This window comes from Sceloporus occidentalis, unplaced genomic scaffold, assembly GCF_023333645.1.
Source record: "Sceloporus occidentalis isolate IW3139 unplaced genomic scaffold, rSceOcc1.0.p SCAF_38, whole genome shotgun sequence".
In the NCBI taxonomy this organism is placed as follows: Eukaryota; Metazoa; Chordata; class Lepidosauria; order Squamata; family Phrynosomatidae; genus Sceloporus; species Sceloporus occidentalis.
In genome coordinates, this window is record NW_028317018.1 from 1,705,440 (window position 1) to 1,718,274 (window position 12,835).

General features: G+C 43.1%; 1 protein-coding gene across 1 annotated transcript; it reads right to left on the reverse strand.

The window, feature by feature from the left end:
- Window positions 1-236: 236 nt before the first annotated feature.
- Window positions 237-4,906, reverse strand: LOC149290604 (reduced folate transporter-like). The gene is made up of 5 exons (XM_089488412.1): window positions 4,694-4,906; window positions 2,197-2,950; window positions 1,141-1,333; window positions 764-905; window positions 237-410 (listed from the first exon to the last, which is right to left on the reverse strand). Exons 1-5 carry the CDS (start codon window positions 4,769-4,771, stop codon window positions 237-239), a joined length of 1,341 nt encoding a protein of 446 aa, XP_089344538.1. The 5' UTR covers window positions 4,772-4,906.
- Window positions 4,907-12,835: the final 7,929 nt, after the last annotated feature.

Consider the following 12,835-nt stretch of genomic DNA (forward strand, 5'->3'; position numbering starts at 1 on the left):
AAAGCGTATTTTGTTTGCAGCTCCATATCCCTGAGATTTTTGCCATTGAATCTCTTCATATTATATTTAGCCAGTGTCTATATAAGAACTTGTAGACTTGTGGGAGTTTTAGCATAACCTGGTCCCACTATCCCTAAAGTTATTTCCTGAACTACAGCCATCCTGCTTCATTTTACCGACCGGTTTTGTCTACATGCTGAGGTTGGAAATGCCACTTTCCAGGTCAGCTGCAGGATTCACGCACACGAGTCACTAGTGGCGCCTTTGTCATTTTCTTTTGTAGTCATTTCTGGCAGCATCTGGGGCTTCTCTTTAGTACGCTCCTCTCGTTTGTATTTCACAATAGTAAAACCAGCAGTCCCGAGATACACCACAGCCAGCAGTGTAAAGTAGGCAAAGTAGACATAAAACTGTAAAAAAAAAATGTGTTAAGTTGAGAACATACATTAATAATATATTTTTTTTTTTTCTGCTTGAATTTTTGCCACTTTTTTTTTTTGCACCACTTTTGCCATGGAGAGCATACGCCCAACATGACTGGCGTGGGAACAAGCTGGCAGTAACCAGATTTGAACTCATGAGCAACAGGTCAGAAGGCCAACACCTTAACCACAACTCCAAGGCAGAGATACTAGCTGAGAACATACAATGCAGACATCTGTCTGTTCTGTACACGTTATAAAAACATACCGCACTTTTTTTCTGCAACAGTACAACCAAAGTATATTCTTGCATTCCTTTCCATTTTTTTTTTTTTTTTTACCTGCGGGTGAACAGAAAGAGCCAAGCCTCTCTTGTCTGCAATGATGACCGTAATTATGGTTTTCAGGATGGTTGCAAAGAAAGTGTTAACTCCAAACACAAGAGCACAGAGCTCCTTTGACAGTGAACTTGCAATCTGAAAGCTGGAAAACAAACATGATATTTTTGAGTACTTGAGTCATGCTTGACAGAACTATCATTAAATAGCCATGCTCTTAAATCAGTAACTTAAGATGATACAGCCACCTCTATGCATGCGAGTATCATAATGATCTCTGTTAAAGAGACAAATATAAGTGGCATAAAGAACCACAATTCTGGATACTTTGAGTGCATAGGATTCTAAATGCTGATTACTTAACACCGTGGGCTACTTACATGGCAATAGGGACCAGAAATTGGTGTGAGCTTCTGAAGAGGATGTAAGCCACATAGCAAATCCAGATATTTGTAGTGGTGTTCATGAGAATCAGAAGACCTGCCTGTGAAGCAGTGACAAGTCCGATTACCAACTCTGACCACAATCTCCAGCGAATCTTTATATATCCAGCTGCAAACGACGTGATGGCACCTGTTGATAAAGTAGAAACATCCATCAACTTCTATCACTACGTGTAACTTACTAAAAGGAAGTCCACCTACATTGCGCAAAACTCTGGATTCCATACTGAGGACATCAGCTGAAATTCTCACCTATACATGACGTGTCTCAAACATCAAAGCTTGCTCAACTAAGTCTGTCTTCTCCTAAGTACACAACATGTCAGCCAACCATCTATCAGAACATATTAATGTAGCAGGTCAATGGCGCTGTATTCAGTAAAATATTAGTCAAAAACGCTCATTATTGGTATATTTACTTTAATTACTATCCAATACTCAATTGATGCTTCATACTCAACATAAGTTTTTTTTCAACATATTAAAAAAAGCCTAGAATTACTAAACTATTAGCTAATGAAGGAACAGTATTCCTAAAAATAAGATATAGATTTACATACATACCTGGGAACTCCCAGTGAAGCACCACTTCTCCGGGGTCTCCAGTGAGACACCTCCCCACTCCCCGCATCCCAAAAATGGAGAGCTCCAGGTAGCGGGAGCATGAAAGTTCCCAGGTATCTTTACATATGAATAGTAATATTAAAAACACAAAACAGCTGAAGAGTGAATGTGATCCATCTTCACGATGGCAACTCATTAACTCACTTGGAGAGCTTCTATAGTGCTGGAATGACGGTTACAAAACTTTTCATGTTACCCTCTTCAAATTTGGACCCAACTTAAACCTGGCTGGTAAATGGTAACATTATTGCTGGTAACACTTACATCTGAATCACTACCTCACATTTACAAGGGTTCAGTCATTATTTACTTTGAATGCTATTTTACTTAAGGCTACTTCCCTCTTAAGAAAGCAATGATGACTCTCACCAAGGAGGGTAGAAGCTGCATCAACAGCCCCATTATATATTTTTCGGTTGTCTGTAGTAGGATAGACCTCATTCCACAGAATCTGCACGTAGTACAACATTAAGTAGTACCCAGCTGAATTAAAAATCCACCACAAGGACCAGAGACGCAGTTGAGGGTGATGGAAGGTTTCCTTCACTTCCAGTAGCATGCGAGAAAATACGGAATCCTTCCATCCAGGGAGCAGACCTCCCTTCCTGGTTTCAGGGTTCATTTTTTGTAACTCCGACTGGTGACCTCCATTACTCTGGGACGAATAGTTTTTATTAAAGAAGAGACTTCGTTTGGGGCGTTGTAGGAACAATGTGAGAATAAGCCCAAATATCATAAAGCTTAAAGAGATATAATTGAGGGTCTGAAAAGGAACATCTGCAAAGGTGATGAGAAGTTGGCCCAGTATTGAGCTGGTGAAAACTCCCATTAGTATAGAAGAACGGGAGTACCCTGCAGCTAGCTGGTACGTGGCAGGAGAAACCAGTGAAAATATGTATGAAGAATACGCAACACGAGCTGCCATAGTGATGCCATAAAAAAACTCCATGAATTGCATGGCTATGACATCTGAACCAAAAATGAGGAGCAGCCACACGGATATGTGACTTAAACTCTGCAGAATCAGCACAGGCTTGTAACGTAGGAAATCCGTCAGCAGAAATACTGGCACCAACACAGCCATATACGAATAGCTTAGCACTGGCGTGATCTCATTGGTAACCTGAAAGAACCATAAAGAAAGGTAAAAGAAAAACAAATGATGTATACCCTTCTAGACCTTCTAAGACTACATGAAATCAGAAAAAAAAACTGTCAAGCAGAATATAAAAGGAGGTTTATAATTACATTACGGAAGTGATTAAAGGTGCTGGTTCCAACTTCTGCTGAATTTAACAATTTTACAGCTAAATGCAGCACTAAAAAACATAATTCCTAGTACTGTAAAGGTTTGTCTCATTCATCATTTGTAATGGGAGCAGTTATCTCTCATCAAAATCAGGCACTGATTAACTACAGGTGAGACTAGTTACTTTTGTAAGGAAAAAAAAAGTGTTGTTAGAATGATACATTTAACAGCTAACAGAGTAGATAAAAGCATTTCGGACACTGAGGTCCCTTCTTCAGGCATTTGCTTAATGCTATTTTATGGGCGAACACATTACCATCCTTTCTGTCCTTGTCATAGAAACTAAAAGTTTCTTAAAAACTGATAAAAATGGCAGCTGGCGAAGGTTAATTTAACACACTAGAGACAGGATGCACTTGATGTTTTCTTTAAAGGGGAATAGCACCTTTAAGACATTTTTAGAGACAAAAATATAAATCTATTTCACACAATAATCGGGCATTGAGTTAACAAAGCAAGTGGAGGGCTGGCGAGGAAAAGTATAAGAAGAAAATGCTATAGATGAAAGACTACCAGACAAGGAGGTAAAGGACAAAAGCTAAAACTTCAGTGAGCAGAATTAGTAGCTGTTCCATTCACGCTGTCACACAACTGGAAATGGTTAATGCCACTGTATTAACATGAATAGGGAGATTAAACTGGGAGTCTTAAACTCTGCTGCAAGCCTTGTTAAGGTGGCTGATGTCTGGTTATAAGGAGTGGACAGGGGCCAAGGTCAGAGATCACATGCCTTCTCAGCAGTCGCCTGCTTAGTACATTCCTCAATAAATGCAGCATGCAGAGAAATATTCAGCCAAGACTGTAAGAGGTTCGTAATAGGTGGAATGGTAAAGGATTAATCCTTATCCCTCAAGTCACTATGCAACAGGTGGAACACACATTGGTGGGACAAATCCTCCCTTACCTATCACACTGTAAGGAGGGGAGTCATAGCTGTCTTCCACCAAAATTATAAACATTCACTATGATAGGATTCATTTGCTTGCTCAAACCCATATCTGTGACCAAAGGTTTGTTTTCTTTGAAGATTTCACTAGAAAGTGCTGACAATAACAGAAAAAGCAGAATGATTATGCCTTGGTGAAAGAAAAGCAGCATGCAGGGTATAAGCACATTCCACATAGGTAGATATGTGGAACAGGTATTTAGCTTTTAACTGGTCCCAGTAGCCAGAGATGGTTACATAAAAAGGAAACCAGCAATGATTTTAATGTGATCTTGCACTGTACATTTATAGGTGGCCCTAATTAAATAAGAAGGTGTTGTTTCCATCCTCTAAGTACACTGGTCCGCATGTTGCATGCCATGAAGCATCACAGTTACTGGAGTCCTAGGAGAACTACAGATATTTAATTTGTTATTGTGTATACAAATACAGTCTTATATATTTATGTTCTATTTTATGTAGTAAACTCAGATGATGTGTTATACCCTCTTGATTTAGTTTGACGGTTTGGAACAGTACAGATAAGGACCTCTTGAAAAGAAGCAGATAAAGACCTCTTAACTATTTCTTGCTTTGGAAAGAAAGAAGATACGTGGAATAAAGGTCCTCACCTGTTCCCTGGTAAAATTCCTTTGGGGGCTCAGAAGGAATGGGGTTATGAAGCTTTCTCCAGGACGCAGCTGGGTCATGAAGCCATAGAAACAGAGGTAAAAGAGCAGAAATTTCCATTGCTTGTGCTCCTCAGGTGAAACCTGAGGGTCCTTTACGGGAGACGGTTGCTCCTCAAGTGGAGTCTCATGCAACTCTACAGACTGGGCTTCCTGCTTCTCATCCTTGTCACGATCAGTATCCATTGCAATTCTGTCTCCACAAGTGGCAGAATATTTATCAGTGTTACTGTAACAAAGCATGACAGCACAAATTTACAAGCAGTTTTTTAAAAAAATCTAAGTGAAAATAGCCATCCTCACTTAACTTTGTTCATCCTAGAACTGAAATAGACAACAACTGGACAGTGCAGTATTTTCATGCTGTGACATAAAAAAATATTTTTGTAAATATGTCCTTGGAAGCAAAACTTTATTCTTGTTTTTTAGCAATCTAGTCGATATGACAGACAGTTGCTTGAGGCAAGACCTCACCTTCTCTCATCCTTACCCTACCTACTACCCCATTGACCTTAGTCATCTCCTTGTCATACTATCCCCAACTAGCTCAATTTAAACACCATTGCAGCAGTCATCCAACCCTCTGATTTATCATCTCTAACCATCCACACCACACTCCCCACCCCTTCTTTCTCACTCACATCTTTCACATGTCTGTGCATTGGAAGCCAGACTGTCATTCTCTCAATGTATGGACCTAAAGCTGTCTCTGACTGTTGATCGCCCTGCGTTTCCTAGACACTTTTGGTAAAAGCAGCAACACTGTCAAACTGTCACTCATCTTATCTCACTAGCATTGCGATAATCACAACGTCTCTAGAAGAAGGCTGTCACATGTCACACATTGTTTAACCTCGGCAGTATCAATACTTCTAATGTTTCAACCAGTCGGTTACTGTAACATTCCTGTTGCTGCCTTCTTTTCTAACACTACCAGCCTGGTTGTTGTGTATTATGTGGCAATTGTACGTACTCACTTTCGCTGAGACTCCTCTCTGTCACATAAACACGAGTCACTGTACTTCTGCACTCTGGGAGAATGCCGCACATTACATCGGAACTACATCTCCCGACGTTCTCTGCGAAACGACGTTTCCCGGCATGCCATTTCCTTTACAACTTTATTGACTTGTTCTCAGTGGGTGTGTCTCTAGGTTTGGCGGGGGATCTGCATGGATTGAGTGATTCGTTTTGATAGCAACCTTTCTCTATTCGAGTTATATCACTTATTTAACTAACCATGAACCTTAAGTAAAAAGGAGGACTTGTGTGGGACAGGAAAAAATGTATTAATGTTTGTTTGCATTAAGACCAATTCAGCTTGCAAACTCAAAATTTATACTTGTAAATACCGTATTGGCCCGAATATAGGCTTCACTTCCCCCCCACTTTAGGTCTTTAAAGTGGAGGCGCGGACTTTATTCGGGGTGTAACGCAGGGATGCGCAGTTTGTATTGCCCGACGCCTGGGACATGCAGTTTTGGGCGCCGGGAAGGTGTTTTTTTTTCCTTTTTCATCTAGCCCTGCTGCGGGTAAGCAGCAGGGCTAGGATCCAGATGCCACCAGCACTGCAGGGCACCTGGATCCTCCTCTCCGGCAACTGTGGACGTCTGCGCGATGCGAGCAGACAACCTCCGCTGCCGGCACTTCCGTTGGAGCTTCTGTGGTGGAGCACCGGCGTGACATAACCTTCCAGTGCTCCACCGGTATCGCGCAGACGTTCACCGGCTGTGGTGATGCGTGTAGACGACCTCCGGTGCCGGCACTTCCACCAGTGCTTCTCCGTCATAGAAGCCCAGGCGGACGTACCGGCAGCTGAGGTTGTCTGCGCGCATCGCACAGACTTCCACCGGCTGGCCCCGCTAGACACCAGGGAGTCTGGAGGTGCATTGGTAAGTCGGAGGGGGTGGCACTTCTAGGAAGCAGAGTGACATATCAGCATACCTGGGAACTCTCCGGGTTTGCCCGAATCTTCCAGAGAGTGGGGTCTTGCCACGCCCTGCCCATTTTCCCTTTAAATGGGGGTTTTTCCCGCTGACATCAGCAGGAACACCGCCAACGTCCTCCCACTGACGCCACAAGACCACCTGCTGATGTCAGTGGGACCTCCCACTGGTGTCACAGGACAGCCCACTGATGTCAGTGGGCAGTCCTGGCCTGGTCCCACAAGGGAAGGCTCCGGGTAGCACCATAACATCCTCTAGATTGTAAACTTATATACACATTGTTATGTCCTGTCTACTCATTGTACAGCGCTGCAGAATATAATGACACTATATAAAACAATAAATAACAATATGTGTCAATTGTGTAAAATATATTTTCCTTCCAAATGGTGGAGGTGTTGTACCCGTTGCAGGGAGCCCCCTTCACTAAACAACTCCAGTGGTCCTCCTTAGAAGGGGGCCAAGAAGATCTGACTGTTCTCTAGGCCAATGGGAAAGAGAAGTGAAAGGACTGGGTCATAAAGTGGATATAAAAACTACACACCCCTGTTAAAATGCCAGGTTCTTGTGATGTTAAAGAATGAGACAAAGATAAATCATGTCAGAACTTTTCCCACCTTTAATGTGACCTATAATGTTCAATAATAATAACTGTATATCATTTCTGTGAGAGTGACTTCAAAATATGAAGCATGGAGCCCTGGGGCTTCAATAATAATAACAAATCTTTCAGTAAATAGCATATAAACTCCCAAAACAAACTTCCCTCCCCTCAGGAAAAACGAAGGGAGCGCAATATATATAGCTTGGAGGAAAGAAGAGGGCATGTGTTTAAATACATAAAGGGATTTAACAAAACATGGGAGGCAAGTTTTTTTCAAAGGAGCAGCAATGTTAGAAACAAGACATAATCTATAATCTAAAAGTAATAATTTAAGTAATCTTAAAGTGGGCTGCAGATCAGTGGAACTGCCCCCCGCCCCCCAAAAAAAAGAATTGGTAGAGGTTAATATAGAAAGGGAATTTTAAAATACATTGCAAATTTCCTACATTTAAGATGAGACCAAGGACTGATTAAGGTTTGGGTGATGACATGATGACTAGATGGACCGAATAGTTCTGGACAGCAGTGTATTTTTGCAGGATAGTCCCGCTTTCCTGGAAGCAGAGATCATGGGCCAGCTGGGGAGCTGTAAAATCGATGCATTTGCAATAAAATAAACTTCCATCGGCTATCACATGACCATCACATGACTTTGAAATAGGATGTTGTGAGGTGGCTTATCAGATAAGAAAGACTGAAAGCCCTGCCTCCCAGTTTTGGCCACACCCCCAATAAAGGTATCCCGGTCGTGACGAACTTGAAACCACAGTTCTGCAAACTGTTCTAGCAACTCTATCTTCAGTGAATAAACCCAAATGGCCAAATGCCCTGATTGCTCCCTGGCAAACATGCAAGTCAACTACATAGATGTTCGCTCAACCACAAATTCAACCTAAACAAACAGAATCTTCTGACTCACAGTGAGAAGTCATAACCAGGGCAAGACTTTCTGTTTTTACTCATTTGGAAGTCCACATTGTAAACAATTCTATAAAATTAATCTTATTCATTTGGACTGCAGTGTCCTATTTAATCTCACCGATAGAGCGTATGATGGCTGGAGTGTCCTTTTAAAGAGGACAGAAATACTGAACGCACCAAAGCTTTTTATACATATACATACCATTGCACCCACAGAATGTTCTATTGCACCCATATTGCAAAATGATGGACTTGCCACTGTACCCACTTGCACCTCCATAAATTGCACCTGCATCCATGTTGCAGGTATTGTTTTATTCTCCAGTTCAAGACCCGAATCCTCCGGGTTGCAGGAGCTGGGTATGACACGCCCTGCACCCCACCCATTTTCCATTTGACTGGGGGTGTTTCCCGCCGACGTCAGCAGAAACACCCCCGACGTCAGCGGGACCTCCCACCGCTTGGTGAACTCCCACCGATGTCAGCGGGACCTCCCACCGACGTCAGTGGGCAGTCCTGGCCGCGTCCCGCAAGGGAAGGCTCCGGGTAGCCGGAACCCAGAAGTACCCAGGTATGATTATAAATATGTACAACATACATATTCCCCGGCTGCTGCTTTATGCTAATGATGTGAAAGTTACTTTATTACATGTGAATGGCTGAGCGGATGAGTTTTACAGCAGCTCTGGTGTTATTAGAGTTTAAAGGATAAAGAAAAATGTTTCCTCACTACAGTTGTTTTTTAAAATGGCGAGATTCTCCTCCGCTTAGTGTAGTTAAAATGGCATCTGTTTTCTTTCATCCAATGTTGCATTCATTATTCAGATAAATGGACAAAACTGTAAATTTCGTCACCAAAACGCATTTGGAATTTGACAAATGCTGGTGGTAGAATTAGTGCATGGAAAGTGCTAAAATTTCAGCATTTGAAATACTCTGAGGTATCTAGTTTTCAAAAATATTGCTTTGATATTGGTTGTCACGCTCCCAGCAGTTGTGTCCAAATTTGAACACCTGAAATGTTTGGGCACATGGTAAAGTAATAGTGAAATAGAGACCAGGCTTAGGAAAAGTAGGAAACGACTGGCTGCAAATGGAGAAGATCAAGGATAGGAATAGCTAGAATTGGACACCATTCTCCCTAACCACAGACTGCCCCAAAGGCCTATCAGTCTAAGAATTAGGCATGCTAGCAAAAAAAAAAAAAATCACACTAACTACCATAAGTTTGTTGCACGTTCGCCTACATATATGAATGTGGGGCCAAATTGGATTAGTAAATGGCACAGCAAAGTATTTTGACCACTAGGTGGCACTGCTGCAGATGTATAACACTTAAGCACCTGCAATGGAATTAAACACAAAGCTTTATTTTCATTATATTTCAGCCTTACTAACAGTAAGTGTAATATAATGTTTAGTAGACTATTTTAAATGAAACATGTCAGTTATTTTAATAAGATTGAAAGAATGTACACAGGAACATGAAAAAAAATGTGATTTGCTTAATTTTACAGTTTTGTCTTTTGAAAACCCTGCAAAGTTCTAGTCTTCCAGGACCTGGGGAGGGAGTGACATTTGCACCCTGGGCCGCTTGATGGTCAGATGGTCTGCGGAAGGGGAATGTGTGGTAGTCTGAGTGTGTGTGTCAGGCTCATCATATTGCATCCCTTAACTGGATATTGCGCAGGAGTGTAAGAACGCAGTGATCGAAACAAACTTCACAAATGACACAAGCAGAATGTTTGGTTATAGGTTATATTACAAAAGCAAAGCAAGGCATCTCACCAGAAGCAGCAGAATAGGAGGCATATCATGCATACAGACTGCTGGGGAGTATGAGAGTAGAAAAGTCCAGGTAAGTATTCAAAAGGGTCTGGGACAGGTAGCAAGCAAAAAAGGGGAAATCCAGTAGGCAGTCAGGGTGAAAGAGGTAACAGGTAGGTAGGTAGGTAGGTAAATCCAACAGGCAGATCCAGCGTCTGGCATGAACTATGACTCCAAAGAACTTAATAAACTCACACCTCTGTTACTGGGAGGAAGGGATATAAAGCCTGTTCATCAGATCAGGTGTGAGTTGTCTAGGCTTCAGGTGAGGGAGGCAGGGTAATGGTATAACAAAACACAGCTGAACATAAATACACAGCACATTAATTATATACATAGCAAGACATGCATACATGGTACAGGATGCCACAAAAGACAGGCAACAAGGCAAAGAACACAGGGGATGGAGTGAGCTGAGATGTATAAGGGAAAGAGGGCAAAGGTCAGGGGCGTAACTAGACGCCTCAGGGCCCGGGTGCGAGAATCTGTTAAGGGCCCCCTCACCCCCCCCCCCCCCAAAAAAACATGATTTTTACCCAACAATTTTTTTTCAACTAATTCAACAAATTCAATTTACATATTGAATCATAATCAAAGAAAAAGGGGCGCATGTACAAAGGGCATAATCCAGGGGTGTCCAAGTTTTTTCTGCAGTGGGCCACTTCATCAGAATTGTATACGTGCGCGGGCCGCACTCATTTTTCACTGTGACAAAAAATATGGCCTTTAATAAAATATGCAGATTAAAATAAAGTAAATGACACAAAACCTTTACTCTTCCTCTCACTGATTTCTGGGCCTTGAAAGTTTTGCGACTACAAATTCAGGATTCCCTAGATTTATTCTAGGGATGAACTAAAATGAAAATTCTGGACCAAAACATTCAGGGTTCACTTAGCCAAAACCGAAAATGACCCCCACCTTTAAAAATACTAATAAAAACTCACATGTTTAATAAAAGTAGGTAACACACAATTGGACAAAATTAGCAATATGACTTGGCATGATAGGAGTGTGATTGCTAACAGCAATCACACTCCTATCATACCCAGGCAACCAGTAAATGCTGGTACCTAGGCATGATGGGACTGTGCTCGCTGTGATTGCTGTTAGCAATCACACTCCTATCATGCCAAGTCAGCCAGTACATGCTGGTACAGGGTGGCTGTAAGTGATGTGCAGACCCCATACTGCTGGCAGCATCACTACACAAGGGGGGCAGCTAGCTAGGTTTCAGCATGTACTGGCTGACTTGGCATGATAGGAGTGTGATTGCTAACAGTAGTCACAGTCCCATCATGCCTAGGTTCCAGCACTTACACATCCATCCAGTAAATGCTGGAACCTAGACATTATGGGACTGTGATTGCTGTTAGCAATCACACTCCTATCATGCCAAGTCAGCCAGTACATGCTGGTACAGGGTGGCTGTAAGTGCAGACCCCATACTGCTGGCATTATCACTACACAAGGGGGGCAGCTGGCCAGGTTTCAGCATGTACTGGCTGACTTGGCATGATAGGAGTGTGATTGCTAACAGCAATCACAGTCCCATCATGCCTAGGTTCCAGCACTTACACATCCATGCTAACACACACACACACACACACACTCATTTATTCATATAATCATTAATTCACAGATTCATTCCCTCAATCACACACACTCATTCAAACACCCTCCCCACCCCCTTACCTGTACTGCAGCTCCCTCGATGCCGCTCACAGACTTCAGCAGGGGGCGCGGCTTCCCTCTGCCTTCTCTGCTAAAGCACAGAGGAAGTAGGAAGTCACGTGAACTCCGCTTCCTCTGTGCTGTCCAGAAGACCCTCCCACAAGTAAGTAGCAGGGCTTGAGGTGCGGCTCGTGTAAGATCGGTTGCCCTGGCTGCCGATCTTACGCGGGCCGCACCTTGAGGTCTCGCGGGCCGCATTTGGCCCGCGGGCCGCATGTTGGACGCCCCTGCCTTATTTAAAAAAAAACGTAAAAAAGATTTCGGGCGGCCCCTTGGCTTGGGCCCCCCTGCCGCCGGGGCCCGGTCGCAGTCGCGACCCCTGCGACCCCGGTAGATCCGCCACTGGCAAAGGTACATAAAATACGGACAGAAATAAACAGGACAGCAAGGAGTTTAACTCCAGGCAGACCACTTAAAGGGGCGGCCACGCCTGGCAGTTTGCAGGGCTGGGGCTGAACCCTGACAGTACCCCTTCCTCAAAGACGCCCTCTGGGCGTATACAGAATAATCCGGTGTGATATAATCCTCCAAGTCAGATTCACTACCAGTTAGGGAGTCCCATTCATCATAGGAATCCACAGCATCAACCTCTGGCACAGCTGGAGGGTGCTCATCACCATTAACAATAACCGCTATCCCCCCAGCAGTTCCCTCTTTTGCCTTAGGGAGGTCTACAGGTGTGGTATTCCTGGCACTCAGTGCCTTTTCAAATACCTCTAGATCGTGCTTGCGCACTACGGTGCCATTGGTTCTTTGGAGCCATAGTTCATGCCAGACGTTGGATCCGTCTGTTGGATTTACCTGCCTGCCTGTTACCTTTTTGACCCGGACTGCCTTTTGGATTTACCCTTTTGCCAGCCTGTTACCTGTTTGACCCGGACTGCTGGATTTCCCCTTTTTGCTTGCTACCTGTCCCACACCCTTTTGAATACTTACCTGGACTTTTCTACCCTCATACTCCCCAGCAGTCTGTATGCATGATATACATCCTACTCTGCTGCTTATGGTGAGATGTCTGCTTTGCTTTGTGTATTATAACCTATAACCAAACAT